This window comes from Penicillium odoratum (assembly GCF_028828045.1).
Source record: "Penicillium odoratum strain IBT 22623 chromosome Unknown utg000003l_segment0_segment0, whole genome shotgun sequence".
NCBI classification, from domain to species: domain Eukaryota; kingdom Fungi; phylum Ascomycota; class Eurotiomycetes; order Eurotiales; family Aspergillaceae; genus Penicillium; species Penicillium odoratum.
In genome coordinates, this window is record NW_026643145.1 from 1,299,875 (window position 1) to 1,322,143 (window position 22,269).

The 22,269-nt window shown below is 48.3% G+C and overlaps 8 protein-coding genes across 8 annotated transcripts; 3 read left to right on the forward strand and 5 right to left on the reverse strand.

The window, feature by feature from the left end:
* Positions 1–970: 970 nt before the first annotated feature.
* N7520_003719 (uncharacterized protein) lies at positions 971–4,888 on the forward strand (the record flags this gene model as incomplete). The annotated part of the gene is made up of 2 exons (XM_057137654.1): positions 971–3,774; positions 3,826–4,888. 2 exons carry the CDS (start codon positions 971–973, stop codon positions 4,886–4,888), a joined length of 3,867 nt encoding a protein of 1,288 aa, XP_056998119.1.
* Positions 4,889–5,405: 517 nt separating this feature from the next.
* Positions 5,406–6,419, reverse strand: N7520_003720 (uncharacterized protein; the record flags this gene model as incomplete). The annotated part of the gene is made up of 1 exon (XM_057137655.1): positions 5,406–6,419. The coding sequence occupies one exon, from the start codon at positions 6,417–6,419 to the stop codon at positions 5,406–5,408; it is 1,014 nt and encodes a 337-aa protein (XP_056998120.1).
* Positions 6,420–7,017: 598 nt separating this feature from the next.
* N7520_003721 (uncharacterized protein) lies at positions 7,018–8,491 on the reverse strand (the record flags this gene model as incomplete). The annotated part of the gene is made up of 2 exons (XM_057137656.1): positions 7,018–7,698; positions 7,748–8,491. 2 exons carry the CDS (start codon positions 8,489–8,491, stop codon positions 7,018–7,020), a joined length of 1,425 nt encoding a protein of 474 aa, XP_056998121.1.
* Positions 8,492–9,937: 1,446 nt separating this feature from the next.
* N7520_003722 (uncharacterized protein) lies at positions 9,938–13,063 on the forward strand (the record flags this gene model as incomplete). The annotated part of the gene is made up of 1 exon (XM_057137657.1): positions 9,938–13,063. The coding sequence occupies one exon, from the start codon at positions 9,938–9,940 to the stop codon at positions 13,061–13,063; it is 3,126 nt and encodes a 1,041-aa protein (XP_056998122.1).
* A 974-nt stretch (positions 13,064–14,037) lies between these two features.
* Positions 14,038–15,645, forward strand: N7520_003723 (uncharacterized protein; the record flags this gene model as incomplete). The annotated part of the gene is made up of 1 exon (XM_057137658.1): positions 14,038–15,645. One exon carries the CDS (start codon positions 14,038–14,040, stop codon positions 15,643–15,645), a length of 1,608 nt encoding a protein of 535 aa, XP_056998123.1.
* A 277-nt stretch (positions 15,646–15,922) lies between these two features.
* N7520_003724 (uncharacterized protein) lies at positions 15,923–16,747 on the reverse strand (the record flags this gene model as incomplete). Its single annotated transcript, XM_057137659.1, has 1 exon — positions 15,923–16,747. The coding sequence occupies one exon, from the start codon at positions 16,745–16,747 to the stop codon at positions 15,923–15,925; it is 825 nt and encodes a 274-aa protein (XP_056998124.1).
* Positions 16,748–18,077: 1,330 nt separating this feature from the next.
* Positions 18,078–19,661, reverse strand: N7520_003725 (peptidase family M28; the record flags this gene model as incomplete). Its single annotated transcript, XM_057137660.1, has 6 exons — positions 18,078–18,152; positions 18,211–18,382; positions 18,435–18,577; positions 18,636–19,013; positions 19,074–19,240; positions 19,298–19,661. 6 exons carry the CDS (start codon positions 19,659–19,661, stop codon positions 18,078–18,080), a joined length of 1,299 nt encoding a protein of 432 aa, XP_056998125.1.
* A 267-nt stretch (positions 19,662–19,928) lies between these two features.
* Positions 19,929–20,956, reverse strand: N7520_003726 (NAD(P)-binding protein; the record flags this gene model as incomplete). Its single annotated transcript, XM_057137661.1, has 3 exons — positions 19,929–20,349; positions 20,405–20,843; positions 20,914–20,956. 3 exons carry the CDS (start codon positions 20,954–20,956, stop codon positions 19,929–19,931), a joined length of 903 nt encoding a protein of 300 aa, XP_056998126.1.
* Positions 20,957–22,269: the final 1,313 nt, after the last annotated feature.

Here is a 22,269-nt window from a genome sequence, read left to right on the forward strand (position 1 = left end):
GTCTAATTTATTGTGTTGTGCAATTATTGCAGATTGCTGATTAGTGTGTCCTTCACTTGATTCTTATTCCTAGGGGTCCGGTCTATTAGCTATAGGGCGCTCTAAACTGAAACCCATTAAGCATAAGCAATATAGAGCTACTTCTGATCCTACAGCACCAATCGTCAATTAATCCCTACTCATCGGCCGATAGTAAAGAAGTGCTATTATCTACTTTATCTATTAGATATAATAATATAAGATATCCGTTAGGGACTAGATAATAAAACTGATAAAGATCGTTTTATTATTCTATTATATGACCTGAGTTGACGTAACTAAAATGATATAGGGTATAAAGTTTACCTATCTTTTTAGCTACCCTAATGTCTTAAAGAATCAGTTTTAATATAATTGTCATCTCATCTGAAGTGCTGTTTTTCTATTGTTTATTGTTATATGCTCGTGGATGTCATCAAAACAGTGGAATGAGTCTTGAGTGAACCTCCAAATTCTTTGTAAGATCGCGTCTTTACATCAGAGTAAAGTGATTAAACTGATTTCGATCAATCCTGTAACTAGTAGGAACAGTGCGGCGCGCCGGCATCTATTCGGATTTCTAAATCTCTCACCGAGCACCTTTATTATGAGCACAATTGAAATCTATTGCAAGGAGATTAGCACTCACAAATGCAATCAACTTATTAAGTAGTACTTGCGAGTGAGGATATTTAGCAATTTTCATTTTTAAAACTGCTATTGTATTGACTACTTGTACTTAGATCGCCGATAAGATAAGGAGATATCACGTGATCTACATAGCAACGCGAAACACGCGCATCGCGTCTGGACTATGCACATCGCCCTTGTTCAAGGACCCGCACTCGACCCTTACACCTCCTAACTTTCGATCGAATCCGATAATGACCCATTCCGTTCCATAATAATCATTCCTCACGATACCCAATACCAATCTCTAACCAAACACAAAATGTCTACTGCATCTACGCCACGGTCGACGCGTTCCGCGTCACCGGGAAATTCACCCAACATGCTCACACCGGGCCAAAAAATAAAGGCAATGATGGCTCAATTCGGCAGCGACTCGGAGTCGGACTCAGAAAATACTCGCCCTAAACACACAATCTCGAAGCTGGACTTCGGGTCCAAGCATAAATCTGCCGTCGAAACACAAAAATTCAATCAATCAAATAACAGCCGCGCCGACTCAGATGACGATGAAGATATTGTTCGACCTAAAGGCCGGATGGCAGCCCGCATGCAAGGTGGGGACGATCAATCCGAACAACAGCAAGATACAGCCTTTTCCCGACTGTCCAAAGCTCTCAGGATGGAGAGAGAACAAGCAGACAAAGCCAAGCCGCGGAAGAAAAGCCCCGCACCTGATGCTGCAGAGGCTGGAGCCGAGTCTAGTGAGGATGATCTTCCTGCCGCACCCAGGAGGAACAAGAAGGCGGCCAGACAAAAATCTCCAGATGCTGACAACCAATCTCGTAACTCATCACCCCGCGCTCGTTCAGATTCACCATTGTTCGTTTCTTCGCCAGCTCCCACCGACGAGCAAGATCAGGACGAGGACGCTGATGCTGATGAGGGAACCGAACAACTCACGAAAGGAAATGCGAGATTCCTTGCCCTCGTCGCTCAAAAACGCAAAGAGCGGGAGGATCGCGAGAAGATCGAAGAGGAGAAAAAAGCCGCCAGAAGAGCCCAATTGGCAAAATTCAGCTCGGATATTGTTTCTGGAGAGGAAAGTGAAGCCGAGGATCCAGGATCCGCACATAAGCTTTCTCAGAAGGCCCATCAACCTCGAAAGGCCAGCAAGAAGGCCATGGATGAGATAAGACAGGAGACGCAGCGCATGAGCCGGAATATGCAACTTGCGCACCAGGCCCAGACTAAAAAGAAGATTTCCAAGGAGAGCTTCTTTGCTCGATTCAATTTTGGGCAGCCTGAAGCTTCTGCGGAGCCCGCGCAGGTAAACTCTTCGTCTGCCACTGGGTCGCAGCAGTCATCAGATGCGGAGGCTCGTAAAGCTCGCGATACGCCTCACACTTCCCCCGCTCTTGGGCCTTCTACAGAAAAGTCGCCTGTAGATGCTTCAGCCGGAGGCCAATCTGTGTCCAACGTAAAAGAGACGACACTCATTGCTAATCAGCCCGCCATGAATAAAGCGGCCATTCCTAACGAGTTGAAAGTACCTCAAGAGTCGACAATTCTGCCCTCTCATCCTGCAGCCAGGAAAGAACCGTTCAAGTTTACTGGACCTGCTGTTCGGGTTCTCATGTCGAGGCAAGAAATTGCTCAACACCAACAAGAAGATTCGGATAGCGATGACCTTGAAGTGGTCACCTCACCTGCCAAAGCCCGTCGAATTGCTGCCTTTGAGAACCTTCCTGCACAAAAACTGCAGGAGTCCGCCTCAATGATCCGGCTTAAGGCTCTGGCCCACTTGACATCTCCGACTCGCAAAACAACTTCTATGACTTCTTCAGAACTATCAGCCAGTCTACTGTACAAAGCACGTCAACAAGCTGCTAAAGAGCGACGAGAGCGCATTGACGAACTCAGGGCTAAGGGTGTCGTTATCGAGACTGCCGAAGAGCGTGCAGCCATGGAGGAGGATATGGAAGACTTGGTGGAGAAAGCTCGTCGGGAAGCCGATGAGATCAAACGACTAGAAAGAGCGGCCAAGAAGAATGAGCAGGATCTTGATGACGAAGAGGATGATGGTGACTATGAATTCTCGGGCTCCGAAGAAGAGGAAGAAGGACCTGGCGATGACGATGATGCTCGGAGTCTGAATGGCAATGAAGATCTCGTCGAAGAGGAAGCGGATGATGGAGATGAGTCCTCTGATGGCGAGAGCGACGTTCTGCCCTCTGATGTCGAAGATGGAGCTCCTGGGACACGGCGCAAGCGACCAACCCGTGTCGTCAGCGATGACGAAGACGAAGACGAACCTCAAAAACAGGTACCGTCTACACCTGTTCGGGCCCCATCAAATCCAGTTCAATCCGTAGAGCGCCCTAATTTCCTAGGCATGGAAACTCCCAGCATGTCCATGGGTCTCACTCAAGCATTTGCTGGCACATTGGCGGACGACAACGACGGTCAAAGTCAGCTAGCTTCGGCGACAATTCCTTTCTCTCTGCCAGACCCGGGTCGCCCTGTGCCCAGACTGCGCCATGAAGATTCCGAAATTCTTGTTCGAGACAGCCAAGAGCAGCCGGATGAGCCTGACTTTATGGCCAACTACCACCAAAATACCAATCGCGTATCGGAATCTCCAGCTGGGCCGGCATTCTCTCAGTACTCGCAGCTCCCTGATCCTACGCAGGATCAAGGGTTTGTGCTTTCTCCGTTCGATCCGAACAAGCGATTCAGAGGAACACCACCAGTCTCAACTGTGGATACTGTCATTGTCGGACAAAGCCAATCACCAATCGTTGAGCGCAAGAGTAGACAGCTTCGACGAGGACGTGCAGCTGACCTGTCTGTTGTCCAAGAGGAGGAAGAAACCAATGAGGTCGACCCCAATGCCTTCGATATCATGAAGAAGGCCAAGAAACCGATTGTTGCATTCGACAAGAAGAATAGTAAGGCGAAGAATATTGTTGATGAGGCTGCTGAGGAATCCGAGGATGAATATGCCGGCCTCGGTGGTGCTAGCGGTGACGACAGTGACGAAGAGGAAAATGCATACGATAAGCAGATGATCAATGACAACAGTGGTGAGACTGTTGATGAGAAAGAGCTTGCGGCGCTGAATGCGTAAGTTTTGATTATTTCTAACCATACGTCCGTTTACTGACTTACGTGCAGTGTTCATGACCGGAATCGAGATGAAAAGGATGTTGCCAAGTTACTCAAGGACATTACCACCGGAGCTCTGCGCCGGCGCCGTGGAGCCGATGATGACTTTGACTTGGACGACTCGGACGATGAGCATCTGGCACGTCGACGCGAAAAGCAGCGCGAATTTGCGAAGATGCGCAAGGCTCTCCTCGCAGATAACAAGATAGGCGAACTCGCAGACAACCCCAAGAAAGCAGCGTTCTTCAAGGCGATTGAAGACCGTGAGGTTGAGGATGATTTCGAGCTGGAGTTCTTAGAAGAGGGCGGGTCCCAAAATGAATCCCAAGCCACAGAGGAACGGCAAGATGGTGCTGCCAATGACAGCAACAAACGCAAGCGGCCTCTCGAGCCATCTGCGGACTCCACCAACCGTCCTCCACCAAACCTTCGCCGCACTCCCGCTAGCGCCATGTCAAAGAAGCCTGCGACACTGGCTGAGATCCGCGAGACACTATCTTTCTTGACCGAGACACCAGAGTACGACTCCTTCCAAGAAGATGCTTCCGTCAACGAGGAAGATCCCGAAGAAGGAGATGACTCCAACACATCTGGTGCCGAAGCAGCTCATTCCGACGACGCAAGCTCCCAACCCAAGGAAGACTTCGTAAAGCCTAGCCACCCGCGCCGCACGCGTGGTCCAGTTGTCGACCGCCTCGCTTTACTCCGCCAGGCCTCCTCCAATTCTGCCACCGCAACCACGGGACCGAGCAATACAAAGCTTGCCTTCCAGACTGGAGGTAACGGCGATGGACCCATCGGCTTCAGACCTCCACCGCTTTTGCACCGTGTCTCTTCAGGCTCGTCATCATCTTCCAACGCATCCAAGACTTCTAACCGTGTCTCTAAACCCGCTGCATCGGGTCCTAAGAAGGGTGGTGCGGTCAACTCCTACACTGCTGCGCGTGAGAAGGAGCGCGAGAGACAGCTGCGGGTGAAACAGCGGAATGGAAGCTCCAATGTTGCGAAACTGCTGAACAAGCATGCTGGAGGTGGATTGGGTGCTCTGGCTGGAAAGGGTCAATGGGATTAAGTGGTATAGTGAAAATTGGACATTTCTATGGACTTCATGCATATATGTACATCTACATTGGGGTTATTGTTCTACTTGTTAGAATTATTCGGCGTTTGGGACGGGATGGAGTTTGATTTACCAGCGCAATTATAGTGCATGAATGGAAATGTATCAAATAAAGCACCGTGGACATAGAACTCGATCCATAGCTCCCTAGGTATAAATGTACAGTATAGTATGTACTCGTATTCTACCTGCTCTTAATCACGAGAGGACTGTTGAAATGTTTAGACCATAGAATTAGGGAGACGTGGTTCGTTCTTGACTCCGCTCAAATTTGCGAATTTTCCTGGTGGGGAAATGGAATGGAATTGTAGGATGGTTGGTTTAACTACGTAGAATCAAGGACAAGGTGTTGAATCACGATGAGATGTCGGAACTATGAGAATGAGTTCATTCAAATCTAAAATTCTGTTGAATTTGTTTAATGGAAATCTTCGTTTCAACATCGCCAGTCGTTAATTGTATTATTGATTCAAGGTGAATCGAGTTCAAGCTCATGAATCAAATCAATCATTGAAGATATACTCCTCGGACCCTTTTCACCCCCACCTCGACGAATTAGATAACTCTGCCAACCCGCACCAAGTGCGCCAAGATAATCCTTTACAAAGTCATCGCCAACATGAACCCTGGTCCAATTTGTGCCAATAACCGTCAGCAATAATCGAGCCTGTCGCTCGGCAACATCGAATATCAATCGGTTGGGCTTTTCTTCACCAGCCTCATAACTCGTGATAACCAAATCCAAATCAACATCTGACTGGGCACTCTGATGGGATTCATTGAAATCGTCACCACTCCCATTTTCGCCCCGTTGTTCAAACCCAGGTAGCTCCATACTCGACGCATCCTGATCAGCCCGCAAATCACCAACCCGCAATCCAAGCGCCTTGAGAACAGCAGGAACACGATCATCCGAGTTAGAAACCACCCCAACAATCACGCGATCAAATCGTCTCATCGGCCCAGCTTTCAGCTCGCGCATCCGTGCAAAGAACGGCGCAACATCGTCATACAGTACATATCCCTCCGCACCCGCAAATAGGTTCACCAGAGCCTCGACTAAGCCCGTCGGAAGATCAGGATCGGAATCAGGACCTGTATTCGAGGTACCTCGAGCATTCAGAGTAGTGGTGTTATCATGCAAATCATTTTCAGATAATGATCTTGCAAAACTCCCCCGGATCACCTCCTCCCACCACTGTTTCGGACCGCCATATTGACCGAGGAGAACATGTGCGCGCCCGTAATTCGGATATCGAGCTACTTGTTCCTGGAATGTGGTTTTGAATGCAGCTTTGAGTCTTTGCGGGGTAATAGCTGTGCGCGAGAGGCCGAATTTGTGGGCTGTTGCCGCGTATTGTTCTGGGACGGGTTGGCGTGGGTGGAAGAGTGTGCCAAACGCGTCGAAGGTGAGGAGAAGGGTACGTGGTCTAGATGTAGTTGATGATATGGATCGGGAGTTGAAGAGGGAGCGTGTGGACATGGTGTTGTCCCTGGGGGATGTTTGTGGTGAGGTGGTAACTTATGACGTGATGTGTTCTCGATCTAATCTAATCTCGGCAATTTGTCTCCACCAACCGAAGTTTGGAATTGGTTAGTGGATTCTTGTCCTGTGTAGATTACATCTAACGCTCACTGTATTTTATACAGTCGAGGAACCTCAATGTCTATTGCGAAGGGCCGCAGGTGCTACATATAGAGGGCCATTGCAAAGAGGATTTACCGCCTTTCAAGTAGCCACCGCCTCGTTGGGTGTTGCAGAAACTGGCACTGAAATACAAAACATCACCAAGGGGGATTGTGGAGACTGATATTCCTGTGTTAGAGTTTATATTGTAATTCAATAAAATAGCTAGTGGCGGTGCAACATGTCCAGTCAACAGACATCCAAGTGCGAGTTGATGTCACGGTCGTTTCAACTCCGTTGGGCAAGTAAATAGAGCTCATCCTCCAGCCCACGTTCAACTGTCTGATAAAGATTGAAGATGATATAGCCCTGTAATTACCTAAATTAAAAACATATATAGGATGAATATAACGGCTCAAGAAATAAAAACCAGCTTATACGAATCCAAAAACTTTTACTCGGTCGGCTTGGACCGATTCAAAAAATCCTCCTTCAACATAACAGGCTCATTATACGTAATCACAACCCCCTGGTCCCGAAACTGAAGATTCAAATCCTCAACAGAATCCCAAGGATAATCCTCATCCTCGGAAGTAGGCAGTTCCGGCGAAAAGTGAATTCTAATTTCCCTCAACGGCACGCGTAGCTCCACAGCTTTCTGAGCTAGATTCATGATCCACAATGATTCCCGCGTTCCGAAATCAGACCACCTCTGAACATTTCCGTCATAGCGGGTGAAATCCCAAACAAACAGCTCAAGACTGGGTCCTAGGAGATCGGATGCGAAATCGGAAGAAACGTCTAGTTCCCCTTCTCCTCCTAGTTGCCATCTTGATAGAGATAGGGTGTGGAGAGCGGTGAAGTCTGATAAGGTGGCTAGTTTTCCTCTGCCCGAAAGAGATAGTGGACCGATGGAGAGGCTGGTTAGAGTGTCTTTGTGGGTGTTGAGCATTTGTCGAAGAAGGGGTAGATCCAGGTAGTTTGGGTGTGTTTCTTCATGGTCTGGGTCGCTGTGAATGTTTTCGATGGAAAATTCGAAGAGGGATTTTGGCCAGTGGATGAGGCTGTTCAGTGTGGCTGAGGTGTCTTTGAAGTCTGACAAATAGAGCTTTGTGAGGTCTGAAGCTTTGGCAGGCTATGGGGTTGATTAGTAGAGAAAGAAATATCATAGATGGGAAACTGACCTTGGCTACCTCAACAACCGACGAGCCGTTGTTGGACTCGGAACTACCGTGGATGTGTAGTTCTTGAAGCATTGGTATTTGTAAATTCTGTAATATATCCGCATAACCAGGACCAGTAAAGGCCTCTCTGGATAATAGAACCTGCTCCAGCCGTGGCATATACTGTGAACACCGCTGAATGATATCCCAAGTATGAATTTTAGAGCCAGGCTCAAAGCCCCCATGAATGGTGAGATACTTGACATTTTTCAAACCCGGGAGAATCTCCTGAAGGCATTCCGAGTCGGTTTTGCATCGACGGGGACAGACGTCGGATATGGAAAGTGACAGGTTCTGACAGAATCGGCCCAGGGATGGATTCGCCTGAAGAGACTGAACCAATTTTCTGGTGGAGCAGACTGGGTAGATCATCCGTCGAGGAAATTCCATGCGCAAAGTATGGTAGTTGAAGGAAATGACGATGCGACTGAAGCGGCGGCACGTGTAAGCCACAGCTGGGATCAAGGCCTTGCTATAAGGCGATTGCTTATGCCAGGCACCGGTTTCAGTTATGGCTAGCTCGAGGATTTGTCTCAAGACCTCGTCTGGTAACCGAAGGATAAAAGCTGGACGACTAGTATCAACAAAAGAGTCATTAGCGTCTATAGTCTTTTGTATTGCCAGATTTCCTTTGACAGACTTCCCCAATGTGGTTTGTTGGGTCTGTCGGAAATATTTAGGTTGTCTAGTCCATCGGGTTTGCATTTTGAAAGGGAGGGAATGCTTTGAAGAACGCTAGGATCCGAAGAACTAAGAGGAATAATTCAGGGAAATATTCAGGAGTACTACGCAGAGTGAGCTACTAGTCGATCACAGCTCAGCTGGCCCCACTGCTACACCGTCTAGATCGCGATTTATCCGTGATTGGATAGATCACCTCGGCCAATATACCTTGAGTAGCGTAAAACGCGCTGAAAATGAGACACGGATCTGCATGAGAAGTATCATATGCAAATTGTTGGTAATTACTGGAGTTAGACTGGGGTAGACTGGGGAACGTGTCGATCAGCGCTGACTTATCGGTGAAGTTCAATGGAACACGTCTACTGCCCTTTTCTAAATCTTCATTTTAGTCATCCTCTGGATAGAAAAATAAAGTATCTTCAGGACGTGAATTATGCCCGTGGATTGATTTGAAGCAAGTTCTTGAACTTTTCCCAGGAACCTGGAATTCTGGGCTTTTGTTCGTCAGCAAAACCCCTCCATCCAGGTTCGATCTCCTTACGTGTCGCCAACTTCAGCTTCGTCATTTCCCCTACTTGTCCTTCTAACCTAATTCCCTCTTCTACTTTGTACATCGCGCCACTTCCCCATGAGAGTGAATCGATTCGGAATCTTCTCTTAATGGTTCTTGACATACTAGCATGAGAGGGTAGAAGGAAGATAAGCTGAGCAACGAGAGAAAACTATCGACTTGGTAACGGAGAGTACATCACCCTGAAAATGGCAAACAAATGTGAATAGATGGACGCTGGAGGATCGTGCGACCGGGGTGAGGAATCAATCCCTCTGCATGGTGCGACTTACGCCTGATCACCCAAACTGATTATTTCATCTCTCGCGATTACGGATGATGAATTAAGGGAATGTATTAATTTTGAAAATCTTGAAGTTCGCAGAACTTCCAGTCTCTGCTTCCAGTGTAGAGGAGTATCTTACAGGACATCTCTATGAAATCTCCATCTGTAGATGGTCTTTAAGTACTCCGGAGTGAATTGACAAAACACTACATGTGCGATGCTTGCCTCGTGAGATATTTGGTTGTTTCTCTGAATCAATGGCCAAAATGACGAGACGAAGGCAGGGGCGAGCAAGACATGCCCAAGCATCAAGTAAAAATCATGTGAGCATGAACATCGTAATTGAGCTTCCATAAGAAAGAAATGCGATGCGCTTCACAATGTGCTGATATATAGAAAATATAAATTTCCAAAGTTCGAGTATGTGAGTTTTCCAGTTTGAAATTCACAAGGCTGATGCCGCGACCTAAGATAGCCTTAATGTTAGTCGCTGGGGTTCAGAATTGGCTAGCGCTTACTACTAAGTAACAAGTAAGAACCCCGCTCGATCTAATGAATCGTCTTGGTTCTGGATTCAAAGCTTCAACAGTGCTTTAGAAAACCCTCCTAACATCGAATTCCTGAAATCAAGATGTCGCTCCCAATACAAAGTATAGTAGCTACGCCTTTACATGCCGTCGCTGAATCAAATATTGGCCTTGCTCACCTCCATCTTGATTTCTCACTGGCCAAATTTGAGGCGCCGCTTGAACTTCGTCCGCTGGGGAAAGAACTCTCCAAGGCCCGACGAGAATCCGCGGAAGATGGATCATTTCATATCCTCGCCCGACGACTAGGTGTGCTCTTTGATGATGTTTTACCAAACGTGCCATCGCTGCTCGAAGCGTATGGAGCCCGTGCCAGCGAGATCGTTCAAGAGACGACACCAAAGTTGAAAAAACCCGGAGATATTGTGGAGGGATTCTTTGGGTCCCATCTCGGTATAGACTCTACCACAATCTGGGCAAGTGCTACCAGCGGAAAGTCAGTGCTCCGCATCCATCTTCTTACTTGCATGCTAGCTCGGATATGGCCTCCCCAAGAGGCAACTGCAATTTGGGCAGAGTTGGTTACTCAACGGCAAAAGATCATCAAGAACCAAGCTCAATCCACCGAGATTGCGGATAATTATTTGGCTCAGTTGGCAGCCGCTCATGAAATCGACAGATCATCCCTAGGGAAATGGGATGCTAGCGCACGGGCATGGCTACAAGTTGCGGATCAAGCGCGCAAGAAAGAGCAAGTTCAAGCTCAACTGATTGTCAACAATCTTTCCTTGGCTGTTAAATCCCATGCCGAATCAGACCAAAGCTTCGCAACCAAGACGAACTCCTATGACAGCGTCTTACTCAATGTCAACCGGGCTTTGACCACGCTGGACAAATTGACTAAAGGAGAGCCGCAAAGGATCACCGATGGGGGAATCCTACTTGGCTTAATCTCCTGGCATCTCTACCCTGATCTCGTTGTCTTGGGTTCAAGCACCAAGGAAATACAGCAGCGAGACCCCTTGATCAAAGCGGGGGGAATCGTCACTATCTCAATAACCAGTGAGGTCGGCCGTGGGGAGGGGGTTTATTGGTCTTTGCCCTTGGCCAGCCTTAAATACTACGGAACAGTTCAGCAAGAACGGTCAACGATGCGGGACTCCAGAATTTCTGTTGAACAACTCCAGGCATTATTACTGGGTGCTTCGTTGGGAGCAGATGAAGCTGCACTCACCGCGGCGCAGATTTTGCAGTCTCTTTGGAAGATATACTACAACATGTATCAAGCCAAAATGTGCCAATTGAGCAATAAAACCTTTGAGCCGCCCGAAGACCTTCTTAGTCTCCACCGCGTGGATCCATTACAAGATGCCCCCGCGTCACTCAGAGCATTGATGAGAATATTGCACATATTGTTTCCTCTCAACGGTGGGATTGAACTTGTTTTTTCCGCTGACGACAATGAGAAAAATACCGCCTCCCAGCTCATGCGGTATGGAAGCAACTACGGTAGATCTTGGATCGGAAACACGAGTAGTTCCATCTCAAGTCTATTCGGCTTAGCAAACCTGTCATCCCTGCTTTGGACGATTACCACCCCAGCTGCAAGAATACAATTACTTCGTGACATATGCGTGAAAAACCATCTATCCCCATCGGATTATATGATTCGTTTTCGAACTTCGGAAAAAGAATGGGCCTATACATCAATAACCGAGGAATCCGAGACTGTGCATTGGGGGAAGAAACGGAAATGGGACCAATATGCGTCTCAGGATATGGGGTCTGTTAAGATCCTAGAGATTCCACCAGATGAGACTTGGGCCTTTGTAGCTGGCCTTGAAGCATTGCGGGGGCACGTTCAGGCACAGATTCAAGAGCATATTGCTTGGGATGCACTGTATAAGGACTTTAAAAAGAACGAGGATGAGCCGGATACTTTTGGTACTTATCAAAAACTTTACAGCGAACTTTTGGAGGATGAACCCTCCTACGGTGATCGAACTGTTATTTTTGATTTGGTCTTCGGACAACACAACCTTGCAGCGGTTTATGCGAGAAGAACTGTTCAATCGCCGAGAAAACAGATTTTCTCGAGTACAGTTCCTCTCACAATGGTGCAAGATTTGTTGGATAGAAACCTATTGAATCTTGATACTCTGGCATCGCGTCTCTCACATCATTTCGAGACTGAGCAAACCGCTCATGGCAACTCTCTGCTTGCTCTTGGACGAGTTTTACATTACTATAAGTGCCACTTACCCCAAGCCACTGTGTCAATGGGCGTGATCAAGAACAAACTGAACTCTTGGGTATGGTCCCAGTCGGTAGTCAATGAGCTCGACATTCTTGATACCCTCGCCGAACAGCAAGCTCGCGCAGGAAATCTACCAGTGTCGATTTACCCAAGCTTATTACCACGCGAATCTGCATTTGCGGCAATTTTACAATTTGAGTCAGGTACCATAGATGTGGATACATCTGATCTGACAGCCGTATTGGCAGTGTCAAGTGGTAGTTCGCTTTTCATTGCCGAAGAACTTCTTCACGATCCAACTCTTCGAGTGGATGCTCCACAATACGCAATATCACATCTGACAGGAAATATTGGGAAGGCGGGAATAGCTCTATTGATCCCTCCACCTGAGCTTAATATCCGCGAACACGACCTTGAGCGATGGCAGTTTGTCAACCACAATCCATTTGATGGTAAACTAAGTGGTGGAGAATTTGAGGGCACATCTCTTCATCTGTCTTTTACTGGGTGGGAAGGGCCTCTCACCCTTGGCCCATCCAGATACCGAGGGATGGATGCCTATTTCGTGGAAACCCTAGTCTCAGTGAACGACGGTGGACAATGGGTGGGTGATCTGGATATCTTGAAGGGTCTCAAGCATCTGAAAATACAAAACAGCAGTACAGACAAAAAGAAATGCCTGCATGACCCTGGCTTCTCAGCGGCTGGGGTAAAAATGGTGTCCATAGACTGCTGGGAGGAGATCCTTGACCCGCCTGCTGGATTTCTAGTGCTACGTTCTTCACCAGACATAAATGGTACCGGCTATTGGCAATGGATGGTAAGACTGGCAGCGGTGGGCATCGCGGCATCAAGAAATTACCAGTGTATCTGCTTACCCGTTGGAGACTTTTGTTGGACCTGTGTCGTTGGAAATCTCCGTGAACACGCCAGTTCCGCTGATTTTAAGCCCAGAATATTGTTCATTGGCTAGTTTTTCAAATCGAAGCAAATTCGGATCACAAAACATTTGCCCCAGTCTTCGAATGTGTCTAGCAAATACTATCATCAGAAACGTATCTCGCGTCTAACTGTATTCCTCTTTGCCGGCAAGCTCAAGGATTGGCGAATTGATGACTATTCCGCATACCAGACAATTGTTCCTCAGACTCGGACGTATCAAACCCTATCCAGGTGATTTTAACAGACATCTGAAGCCCAAATAAAAATGGGTGGGTGGGGAATTCTTCTCCTTCAGAGTTTTGAGAGACGCAAACATAGTCCATGAAAATCAGACTGTTGACGCTGAAGATACTAAGTTCCCGCTTGAGAATGCTGGGTACCCCTCCTTACGCACCGACGACAGCTGGCGAAAATATTAGATTGGTGGGCTGGGGCTCGGTTTGATTCGTCAGATGTTTTTCGAATTCTTGCTAGCATGTTCATTGATTTTTTTTTTCCAATTTATGATCTAATGGTAAATGTGATCTGGATAAGATCTTAAGGACATGTCCTGAATAGATTTGCCAATTTTCAAGCTTTATCGAAGCAGAGACCTTCATATCCGGAGGTAATTAGCGGTGGATCCAGGTGGATACAATACCCGAGATAATTAAAGTGATGACCGAGTATCTGAACAGTACGAAATACTTTGCAGGTGCAGGAACCCCACTTGTCATTGAATCAAAGTATAGAAACTAAGCCTCCAGCTATTTTATTAGTTAATGTACAAAGACTTCACCGTCCATATATCTGCCTAAAACCGACGTAATCTCAAATCAGTAGAAGTGGATATCCCCGCGTGGTGGGATTACGCGTCTTATCCGAATCAGCCCTAACGCCTAAAACGCCATCAGATATAATCAGTCTTCTTCTTTCCCTTCCCCTAGGCCTTCACATCCTCGAGCTATCTGTTGAACAAACTAAACTACCTTGAAATCTTCGGAGGGGAGAAATCTCCAACTCAATATGCGGCCCCACCACACTCTCCTCGCGATATGCTCGCTCCTGGGCTTATCAGCAAGCTCCCCAATATCAACACCTGATACCGACCCAGTCCTCAAAAACGCCAATCACATCTTCAACGTCATCCAAGACTCTATGCGACAATGGGGCTCATCCCTCCACCACAACGGCGTCTCATTCTTCCTCGCAACCGTTCCAGCCGGAACACAGCTATACCACGGAACATCGGCTTCAGTCCCCGTCAACGGAACAGAATGGCTAGCCTTTGAGCCCGAGCATGCTCTCGTCTTCGCAAGGGCACATCGCGGTCCTCCCGGTGGAAAGGACGAGAAGCCCGGACCGAAGCACGAAGAACTCCGCCGTCGGAGGGGAGATGGACCTCCACCACCCATGCGAGGTGATGGAGACAAGGATGAAGACGGTAGTGCCAAGGGCTACCTGCACACATACGCAGCGGCGAAGAATCTTCGCCTTCTTTATATTGATGGTATGTCTGCTGGAAAGACAGAGAAAGGAACGCTTGATTCTCAGGATATTCTGCTTTTCAATAACAGTCTGGGCGATGGAGAGAATGCTGGTCCTGGACCCAGGGGGGAGGGGGAAAGAGCTCGGAGGGCGTGTGAGATGGCTGAGAATGAATGGGCTGGTCGGATTGATGGCTTGTTGCGTATGGAGGCTGGGTTTGAGGTTATTCTTTGTTCGTTTGCGAGGGATTTGACTCCTTTGCGCATTATTCAGACCCAGTCTGATGAGTCGGGCGATAAGGGTCCTGGTGCTCATATGCGTGATGATGCAGGGCCACCCAAGGATCCTAGCTTCGGCGGTCCTGGTGGCCCTGGTGGCCCTGGAGGTCCTGGCGGTGGCCCCGGAGGCATGGAAGCATCACGCTGGGCACGCGCTGTTGCATCACGATACGACGGCATCGGAGGACGCAGGGTTCACCTCAACTATGACAGCTTCGTGACGGCGCTCTCGCACGATATCGACCTCTTCCCAGCTGGCTCGAGTCTTCCTCGCCTTACCCATCTTGAAGCCTCGACACTAGAGCCCGTCCGCAAAGAAATCACCGAGATGATCCTTACTCATGATCCTCGCGAGATATCCTGGGAGTGGCAAGCTACTACTGATATGATTGTGACACGGTACGCGGATGAGCTTGCGTACTTCGTATCTGATGATATGGCGACGATGGAGGAGCTGCGTAAGCAGATTACCCTGCTTATGAGACCGTTTGTGGATTACAGTGAGCGGAACATTAGCATGGAGGCTGAGCGGTGTGCGGTGCAGTTCCTGCCATTCCAGTTGCAGGATGCGGCTACTTTCCCTGCGCGCGCTGTGCATCATGTTGCCTATAGAGTTTGTTATACGCTGATGGAGGCTGTTCGGCAGGATAGTCTTACTTCGGCGAAGGAGATGATTCAAGAAGTTATGACAGATCTTGATTGGACGGTTTGGAAGAAGTGTCGGGGATGTTTGGAGAGTGAGATTTGTGTTGTGCCGATTTGGCCGATGGGGTCGGTGGGGGATTATGAGAATCCGCAGTGTAGGGATGCTTTGAGTCCTTATGACCACGAGGGGGAGAATTACTGGGGAGATCACCGTCGCCCTTGAGTTTGGTTAGTGCTTTTTGCGTTTTACTGTCGTTTGAGATACCTTGATACCTGTTTTTCCTTTTCATTTACAGAATGCCAAGTGCTTTTCACATGTTCAGATTGAATTCACGCTTCCGCGTATAATAGTTTAGTTCAATGATGTATAAATAACATAAAAAAAACGGGAACTCCTCATGTGCAGTCGTTTTCATGCGCCCGGAAGTCGAAGTCTAACTTTCGAGTCGCATCAACAGAGGACCCATAGAAGCGAATGATCAAGTCCCTTCATGGGCGGTTTACAGGGAGGTAGCACCCTGGGCAGTGCTGACGACGGTGCCGACAGTGCTGGTCAGATCACCAAGGCCGAGGGTGGAGAGAAGGCCAGTCACAGTGGAGGTGAGACCACCGGCAACGGACTCAACACGGACAAGCAAAGCGGAGGAGCCGTCACTGCTGAGGACACCGAAAAGCTCGTTGGTGGGGAGGCCAAGCTCGGAGGCCTTGGAGGCAAGGTCGGAAACAGCGGGGACGGAAGCAACAACGGTACCGACGGTACCCTTGACAGCGGAGAGGTCAAGGCCACCGAGAGCGCTGGCGAGGGTAGACTCAGCCTTGACGAGGATGGGCTGGTTGTTCAGGCCGGTGATGGACAGAACGTTGTTGAGCTCGGAGCGCTTGAGGTTGGCGACGACACCCTCGAGGACACCGATGACGCTGCCGACGACGTCACCAACAACAGACAGACCAAGGGAGCTCAAAAGGCTCTCAATGGTGTTGTCAAGTTCAACAAGAACGTACTCGCCAGTCTGAGTGACGAAGGTGAGGCCGGAACCGGTGTTACCCAGGTCGGTGAGAGACGAAGCGGTCTTCACGATGGTGCCAACGGGGTTGGAAGCGCTGCCGAGGTCAAGGCCGGTCAGCTTGTTGGCGAAGCCCTGTTCAAGCTCAACGAGCATGTTCTTGCCGGTCTGCTGGTTGGTGACGGTCAGGACGCTGTGAACGCTCTTGTTGATTGTGGCAACAGCGCTGCTAGCAGCACCCGAGGGCACGATACTAGTAGGGGTGGGCAAAGCCACGGCAAAAGTGGCCAGAAGGGCAGAGAATGCGAAAGCGGCCTTCATTGTGATGGTAGAGAGTGACTGTGCTTGAAAAAGCTGGAATGAATGGACGGTATGAACCGGGAAAAAGGAATGACTGGAGTAAGAACGGGATGCAAAAGCTTCTTGGGTTAGAGGAAGAGATGACAAGCAATCGATATGGCCTGCTCTTTATACGTCGGCCCCATTCTCAGGGGAAATGAATTCTAACCCGGCCATTGTCCAGGATTGACGTCGAGGAAGCAGTGATGCTCCACATCTCGTGCACCAAAAATGGCGGTATCCTGAAAGTTCTCCATAATTCAATTGGGCATAGATCAAGAACTGATCATCCCATCAAAACAAAGGAAAACAACCCACGGTGGGAACATAGTGGAGAAGCGCTTGACTATCAGAGGGGATGAGGCGTGTTGGGAAGCCTGAACCCACCTTAAACTTCAAAGGAGGTTGCATCCTCATTAGCCACCGTAGATCTCCCTGACTCCGCTCAAGTCCCAAACTTGGGGGTAATTTGACATATTATGGGGCAGAATGCGCTGTCAACCAATATTTTGTGTCATCTGTTAGAAAGTATTGTTCTTTCGACAGACTAAATTCGAAGCTATCCAAGCGACAGCAATCAGCTAATGTTGTTGATTCCGCCAAGCATTTCCCACAAGGTTTATGCTCCCTGTACATGGCGCATAGGGGAGCGGTAATTTGAGTGCTTAGGCCTAAGAACTGGGTTGAACAAAGCCACGCGAAGCCCGTTTGGTTCGTAGATCGACAACGGCGGTTTGTGGACCCGCAAAACTCTGCCAATGGCGCGTGGAACCAGGACGCTGAGGATGCCAACGACTGCTTTCATGGCCCCACCACCCGGTGCTAAAATGCGCCGATTATAATCTCAGTTGGTGGCTAACAGTGTTCCTATCATCAAATAGTACCGTCGGTGGATCCCAACTCTTTTTCTGAGAACAGGTGCAGGATTCAGGAATCTAATGTCCGAGCTTTATTGCATCATAGGCTGAGCGATATTTGGAAGGCCCTGACGTAGTTCGTAAGTGACGGTATTTCCCCTGGATGATTGATCCAGGGCTTGGGAAGCTTGAAGTCACGGCGAACAGTCCACCGAGTGGAGAGTGACAGGAGACTTCCCCTGACGATCGCTGTCAACAGCACTTTGAGACAAGGTTTTGACAGAAGTTTGCCCGCGCGGGGAAAAGTCAAAGATTTCCACGAAAGACTCCAAATACAAAATAAAACATAAATTCAACAGCTTTGGAGTGATCTAATTACTACCCACATTCAGAATACGGTCTCTACGTGGGGTTGCAAATCTTATATTGGCAAGCTTTGAGGCCTGACCTCTAATTTACCGCCATGCATTGTTCCAACCAGCCTGCTCCACCACAAATGCAAGCGCTAGCTCAGTGAATCGTGCCATGTGCTACTTCTACATCAGTACGGAGTAACTTACCCCTATCCACAAATGGAAGGTGACTTACATCGACAGAGAAATAGCCACTTTCATCATTCACCCACATAGTGTCGCGAGAGCTATGAACATAGGGATCATACTCACCGGGGAAAACACCTCCCGCTAAGGGGTTTCCCTCCGACGCAAAAGCGGCAGGGTAGTTGAGTTGAGTATACGACATGTAATCAGAGCCAGCGTCCCTATTCCGTCAGTACGAACCCCTGAGCCAAGCCAAGAAGCGAGTCAACTTACGGTCCGAGATCATAGATCTGTGTTGGAATGGAGATGTATTTCTCGCTTAGAGCAACCGTCCAATTGGTAAGAGCTGGGTCAGCTTGGGTAGAAATGAACCCGATTGTCTCGGTCGCGTTGCGCGCTACAAAGGCCGTCATGTCCTGGCCAAGAACTGATATTAATGCTTGCCCCAGGTGACCGCGTCTCAGGACCACTTACGAATTCCATCATCGCTCCTATCTGTGCCCCCTGCTCCTTTTTGTAGCGGGCGATGGGCTGGCTTCCCAACAAACCACCCTCTTCGGCTGCATACCAGTGGAACTCGACCGGTCCATTCTTGGGCGTGAAGCCGCTCTCGGCCAGAATACGGAACGCTTCCAAGATACTGACTGTACCTGAGCAGTCGTCATCTGCTCCGGGGGCGGGCAGAAGAGGGAAAAGGTAGTTGGCCGAGTCTTGATGCGCACCGACGATTGTCAATGGGGCAGAAGCATTGCGGACCTTGGGCTCGAAGCGAGCAATGATTGATGACTGAGGGAAGGAATGGGTGAAATACTCGAGCGAGATATGGGTACGGAATGGAGATTTGGCGATAATCTTTGGTTTGATGTTAGTTCACCTGGATATCCCGGTCCAGTCGGTTGTTGAGGGAATTACCTCAGCGATGTGTTCATGAAGCCACTCGGAGCTCAATTCGCCATGGATATCTCCATAGTACCGGTTATAGTAGCCAGTCAGATGATGGAGAACATCTGTCATCCGATTTCGATCAACCTTGGGGAAAAGAGGCCGAATGAGGCTTTCATGGACGAGCTTAGGGAGATCTGCCGAATTGTCAGTCCTTTAGAGATACTTCGATCGATCAAGCGAACTTCACTCACGAGGATTGCCAGCTGTCAAGCTCTGCACCTGTTCTGCATAGAATTCTTCATGGTCGGTAATGTCTACGAACTTCTTGCCCTGTCTACGGAGGCGCAGCTTGTCTCCTTCAGTCATCCATTGTGGCTCGGAGTCATCACCCAGGACACGTAAGAGACGCGGTTGAGCAAGGAGCGATTCACTCTCGGGATTGAGAGAGACAAATGCAGCGACTGGATCCGAATGCGCTTTCAGAGCTGCAAGAATGGCCTCGTCAACAGTGTGTTCGTGCGCGCTTGGAGTCTCGGATGCGAAGACCACTTGCGCGTCGGTAGCTCTGGCGACGTGGGCTGCGCCCAAAAGGAGGATTAAAATAGATTTCAACATTGGGTCAAATGTTGGAAGTGGATATGAATTCGCAACCCGTGGGTTTACAGTGGGTTTTAAGGAGATCAACTGTTGCCTTGCCGTGAGGGGAAATCGGAGATAAGAAATCAGTGATAAGGACTTGGGTTGCCATGACAGTATCATCAACATTTACTAGTTCATAGTAATAAGAGATCCATGCAAAATTGATTATATTGGAAACATCAACTCTTTGAGTCTTGCTTACAACACCCGCCAGGTCTCTGAACCCAAAATTTGCTGCAGTACCTAAATCCGATGCCCATTGTTCTCAGGAGTCAATGACTCGGAACACCGCGCAGTCTCCCCTTTCCACGAATCAATATCTTCCAAAACTCCTTTGATCTCATATATCATAAAATCAATAGTCTCGGCCCCCATCAACAATCGCGTCGGCAACGGACGCTCAGACTGTCCAACCACAGCATCAAAAAGTACTTTAGCACAGCTCTCCGGATCACACCAGGTGTCCTGCGCCTCCATATACACAGCTAGTTGATTAAAGGCTCCGCCAGGCAAATCATACGCCGGATGTCTTGGACGGATTCCTGAGCTTGATTCAACGAACTTGGTCCGCACGCCCCCAGGAGCAACAATCAACAAGTTGATATTCCACTCCGGACGAAGCTCCTGCGCAACAGACTTAGTAAAGCCCTCCAGAGCAAATTTACTTGTCATTTGAGATCAGCAAGAATCATCATGCGGGCCCAAGGGTTCACACAAACCTAGCATGGTAGAAAGAATGACCGGGTGCGGTCATAGATCCGCCAATTGAAGAGATCTGCACAATGGTACCACCCTGGCCTTTGGGATTAATCTCTCGGAAGACTCGAAGGGCTTCCCGGGTTATGTACACCGGACCCCAGAAATTGGTTTCGAGTTGGTGACGGGCGTCGGAGTTGGAGATGGCTTCCATATCTCCTAGTAATCCGTACCCGGCATTGTTGATCACGACTTTGATTTGCTGGAACTTGTCTAGAGCTTCAGCGATTACACTGGTGATGTCTTCTGGACAAGTCACGTCCAGTTTGGCTTTGAGAACTGTTGGACCATCTGGGAGGTAGGAGAGTGATGCAGTGTTACGCGCAGTTGCGACGATGCGGTGACCGGCTTTACAGATCGCTTGTGCGAGGGATTTTCCTAGGCCGGATGAGCAGCCAGTAACTGTAGATTCGTGAATTAGAATTTGAACAAATTTAATGGGTATAGAATCACAGATACAAGATAAACTTACCCAGCCACACCATCTCAGAGCCGAAGTTTGAGGATGCTGTCATTGTTGAGTTCAGCAGTGTATATATCGATTCTGTGGAAGATGTATGCCGATGAGAAGTTTCGATCTACGATTCAAGGCGTGGAAAGAGGTCCCTTTTGAGTTATTCTAAGCAAGACTGATCACGAAATGATGATATATGTACCTGAAATACCTTACTCCCGAATCCAAGCCAATCAGGAAGGAGTTATTGCCCGCTATACTCAATCAGGAAGATGCACTAAGTCCAAGGCTGCAAAAAGTGGGTCGCCTCTCCTTACATGGTCGTCAGTTCATTCTTTATCTTTACAATGCTCTACCTGCACTTGTACGCAGTTACGATCCATGACAGCGATGAACAGCGGACCCACCTTTGTGGTGGTCACCGGGAACCCACAGGAAGGCCAAGGAAAGCGACTCAGCGAAATACGATCGCATATGGCGAAAAGACACCACCAACATCGAATACAGAATAAAGACAGGACGTGCATCCAGCCTGACCAGATAGATGCACTAATCGATCCACTGGACATGCTGGGGCCTGTGACTCGGAAGTTTCAAATCTCGCTATCCTCTCCTCCCCTGCCCCCATCTCCCACAGGCTACAATAGAATGCAACAATGTAAGTCCAAACTGAGTGACTGTCAATATCCAGCTCCCAAGACCTGATCATGATGTTAGTCATGTATCAATATGTGCATCAAAGCCACCAGATACACCCTTTCTTCGCAACAGTGATATGTGCGGCAGTGTCCCACCCAGCACTCATGAGTTCCAAGATTTTGAATGCTTCGGCATGGGATGATATTTCTACAAATGGGAATATCAGTTATCTCACTTTCCAACAATGCAATATTACGCGAAGACTACTTTGTCAGACACTGAATGATAAGAACATCGGTCTGAGTGATATGAATATCGCAGCCTTAATCGCAGTTCTACTTTTTGATGTAGGAATATGTGAAGCATCTGGGGCTAATGGAGACTAATGCCATGATAATAGTTGATTGCAGACGAAGATGCATTTTGCTTGGATTATCAAGGACTTTGGGCTATTATCGATATTCGCGGGGGTATGGAGAATCTAGGATTTGAAGGATTTTTGAAAAATGGCTTGTTGCTGTAGGTACCACTGATCTTTCTCGTTCCCATCCCATAAATCCCAGCTAATACATTCTTAGCATCGAGGAACTGAAAAGGGTAGTTGAAATTATGCCAACACCACGTCTTATAGCGAGGGAAATGTCTCCAACTATGGACATGTCATTATTTACCTTAGAGGCTGAGCAGAAAAATGCTGCTTTATCAGAAAGCTCATTGATAAGATCTGTGCTGGAT